Source organism: Athene cunicularia (assembly GCF_003259725.1).
Source record: "Athene cunicularia isolate RWA chromosome 9 unlocalized genomic scaffold, athCun1 chr9_part1, whole genome shotgun sequence".
NCBI lineage: Eukaryota > Metazoa > Chordata > Aves > Strigiformes > Strigidae > Athene > Athene cunicularia.
The window spans coordinates 286,070-289,441 of record NW_020799110.1 but is presented as its reverse complement, the minus strand read 5'-3'; the positions used below and the strand labels follow the sequence as shown (position 1 = coordinate 289,441).

Genomic DNA, 3,372 nt, shown 5'->3' with positions numbered 1-3,372 from the left:
TGGCGCGGCCGGCAAATCCCGGGCTTAACTGGCCCCGGTGGCGCGGGGCCGGCTTCCTCGGGAACCCGCGCCCGGAGGGGCCGCAGGCCCGGGCTCGGACCTGTTCCCGGGCAGCCGCTCCGCCGCTTCCAGCGGTGATAAAGCAGCGCGGTGTAAACTGTGACTAACAAAGCCCTGCCTGGCGGAGCACTTCCTGGTGGGAGCGAGGCGAAACTGTCTGATCTCCCGGCAGAGACAGGACGCCCGCTAAACAGAGATTAAACAATGAAACGCCGTCGTGCTAACTCTGGGCTTTTTTCCTTGACAGCCGGTAGAAATAGATATGATTGTAGGAAAAGACCGAGAGGGTTTCTTCACCAATGGTCTGACCCTTGGTGCAAAGAAGTGCTCTGTGATCAGAGATAGCCTGTATGTTGACGGCGACTGCACAATGGACATCAGGACAAAGAGTCAAGGTGGTGAGCCAACATACAATGTTGCTGTAGGCAGAGCTGGCCGAGGTAAGCGTGATTTTCTTCACTTTCAGATCCCCCAGTTAAAAATGTGACCCTAAGCGTAGGCTCGGGCTGTTAAGCACGCCAGAGCCCTGTATTTAATGGCTGATGTCAGGAAGTGACGTAGGGAGGTGGCTGGCAGTGGTCAGGCCGACGGATGAGGCTTCTGCCCAGCAGCCACTCCTGTCCCTGTCCCCCCCTGCAGCCGGGCGTCGGGCTCTGAAATGGTTAAACAGCTCCGGCCAGCAGAGCGGGGCCTGCTCTGAGCTTACAGTGAGCTTACCGAGTAACTCCGTGTCCAAAGCTCACGGTAGGGAGCTACTGGTGATCAGTACCGAAACAAGACTTTTCCCTGTGAACTTCTCAACGGAAAGTTTATTCTGCAAAGATGTGAGTTTCTTGTATGAGCTGCTCCTACTTGCCTTTTAACCAGTCCTACACTAACTCTTCCTGCACTTCCTATTGAGCTCTCTGGAGTCTGTCTTCAGGCCAAAAAGCCCGTCCGATAATGGTGTCACAGAGAAACCTGCCCTATGCTAGCACGCCTGCTCCCCGTGCTCCTCGCGTGGCTTCTAGTCAAACGGCTACAGGGACGGCACGGGGTTGGGACACACAAAACATGCCCCAGAGTGCGGGCTGTGAGTAGGATGCCTTGTTGTCAAAATATCTGGCCTGACATTTTTTGACTGGCTGTGGAACAAATTAGTGAGCAACAGAATTTTGCTTATAAGTACAAAACCAAAACTAGAGCAGAAGTTGTCTGTGGGCTCAAGCCGGGTGGCGGTGGCAGGGGAAGGGCATTTGCAGCGTGCAGTGAGACGAGAGGGCTCTGGCTCGGCTGCAGATGGTGAGGCGCCAGCGAGAGCTGTCTGTCTGAAGCTTTTAGTGAGCAAATTGCTATGGAGATGCACAATCACCTGTAGGTAGGCTGACTGCAGTATTTCCAACTACAGCCTCCCAGCCGGGAACAGTCCATGCCGGCTGTGCGGGTGCCGGTGGGTGACATCTGCGGGTGACATCTGCTGGCAGCCCGCGGCTGCCGGGGACGATCTCCCTCGCCAGACAATGGGGACACTCCACCAAAATCCTGGCCGCAGAGGCAGGGTCAGCCTTAAAGCCTTCCCTGCCTTTTGTCTGCCGCAGAAAGCGTGGTTTGTAGTTGTATTTTGACGGAAAAGTCTCGGCCCAAGCCTGACCCCTGGGTTTCTCCACCGGTATCAGGCGGTTACTCTGGTTCTTACACTGGCAGTGAACGCTAAAGAGAAGAATATACCAACATTCCCTCATCTGCTCTTCGGATTCACAGTTCCTCCCCATGCACCACTGCTTTTGTCCTGACACTTCTTTTCTGCCCCTTGTTTTTTTTAGACACGGCCAGGGTTTCCTTGCTGGGTGGTGACGGATGGTGCTGATGGGGGAGAGGCACTGTGATGCTTTTCAGAGATAGTCGGTGGCATTTTTCTTAGCAGTGAACTCTCCTAAGACTTAAGAGTTACCTAACAGCCCTGAGGATAACTCGAGCCTTCTCCCAGCCCCGTCTACATCCCTACTTTTACAAAACTCCTGTTAAGCTAGCTTAATGCCCAGATACTAAATCTTGAATTTGAGTGTTTATTGCACTGCCTAGAACTTGCGTTGTTTCCTTGTCTAACATACTCTTTTTAAAACTTTTTTTCTTTTCTCTTTCAGTCTTGGTCTTTGTAATGGGCAAAGAAGGGGTCCATGGAGGCGGATTGAATAAGAAGGCATACTCAATGGCAAAATACTTGAGAGACTCTGGGTTCTAGTTGCTAGGCAGACTGTTAAGTATTAGGGGAAGATTGCTATTAAACTTTCCTGGCGGTGAGCTTTAAACCTTACATTCTGGAAACTTTATTAGCAATGCAGGGTGATGGGGTATGAACCTGTGTCTCCTTTGTATCCCTTTGTTGGTGGGGAAAGGTGTTTTTTTTTGTTGTTTTTTTTTTCCCTTTAATTCTGTTCATTTTTGTTTTGTTTCCTTGTGTACTCCAGCATTGGTTATAGTCATGGGAAAGGAAGGTGTCCATGGAGGGACACTCAACAAGAAAGCATATGAACTGGCTTTATACCTGAGGAGGTCTGACGTCTAAGCAGCCTCTCCCCAGCCACCTAGCAACTGTCTTCACCACCACCCAGTTGTGTTCAGTGCTACCAGACTGTAGATGGTAGTTTTGTGTTTTTTATTTACCCATTTCCTATGTCGTAATCCCCGTTCCCCCGGCTCACGTGTATGTAACCACTGTATGTAACCGAGTCCCGTACCTGGCACCATCACCGCACCACAGACGATATGCATGATACCTTCAAAAACTCTCGGGAGGGGAATATGCCAAGTGTAGGCTTTGCTTTGTCTTAGCGATTAGTGTGATATTGACAACTAAAACAACTTAAATACTAAACAAGGTGCCGATTGTACAATCTAATTTGATCAATGCCTCTTCAGCACTTTGAGCAACGACACGGCTCACTAGTCTTCCTTTCACAGAGCATGGTTGGGAGGAAAAAAGTGCATGCATATCTTTACTTCTGTCCCTCTTTTTTTAAAAAAAAATCCACATTTGTTTGCTTACACCCATTTTTATAGTGCCTGGTTTGTTTAACCAATTTGCCACTCAGAAGCTATTAATGTTACGTTAGTTTTGTCGTTGCACTTCACCGTAGGCTTATCGCTTTTATTTTTTCTTCATGATGTCCGAAGCTTGTACTGCTTAACAAGTGCAATCACAAAACTATGAAAGGGTACAGATGCACTTCCTCCCATGACCTTAAAACCACGATCCCCAACGAATCCCCAGAGACATTCCATCATTGCAATAGCTCAGGCACTTTTTTTTTTTTTTTTTTTTTTTTTTTTTTT

At 49.1% G+C, this 3,372-nt stretch overlaps 1 protein-coding gene across 1 annotated transcript in view; it reads left to right on the top strand.

Annotated features, from left to right (window-relative positions):
* Positions 1-3,324, top strand: part of PFN2 (profilin 2) — a 6,408-nt gene extending 3,084 nt beyond the window's left edge. Inside the window, exons 2-3 of the mRNA XM_026854940.1 lie at positions 308-500; positions 2,184-3,324. Coding sequence (XP_026710741.1) covers positions 308-500; positions 2,184-2,281 — 291 coding nt within the window. The 3' untranslated portion in view covers positions 2,282-3,324. The remainder of the gene's footprint in view (positions 1-307; positions 501-2,183) is intronic.
* The last annotated feature ends 48 nt before the right edge of the window (positions 3,325-3,372 follow it).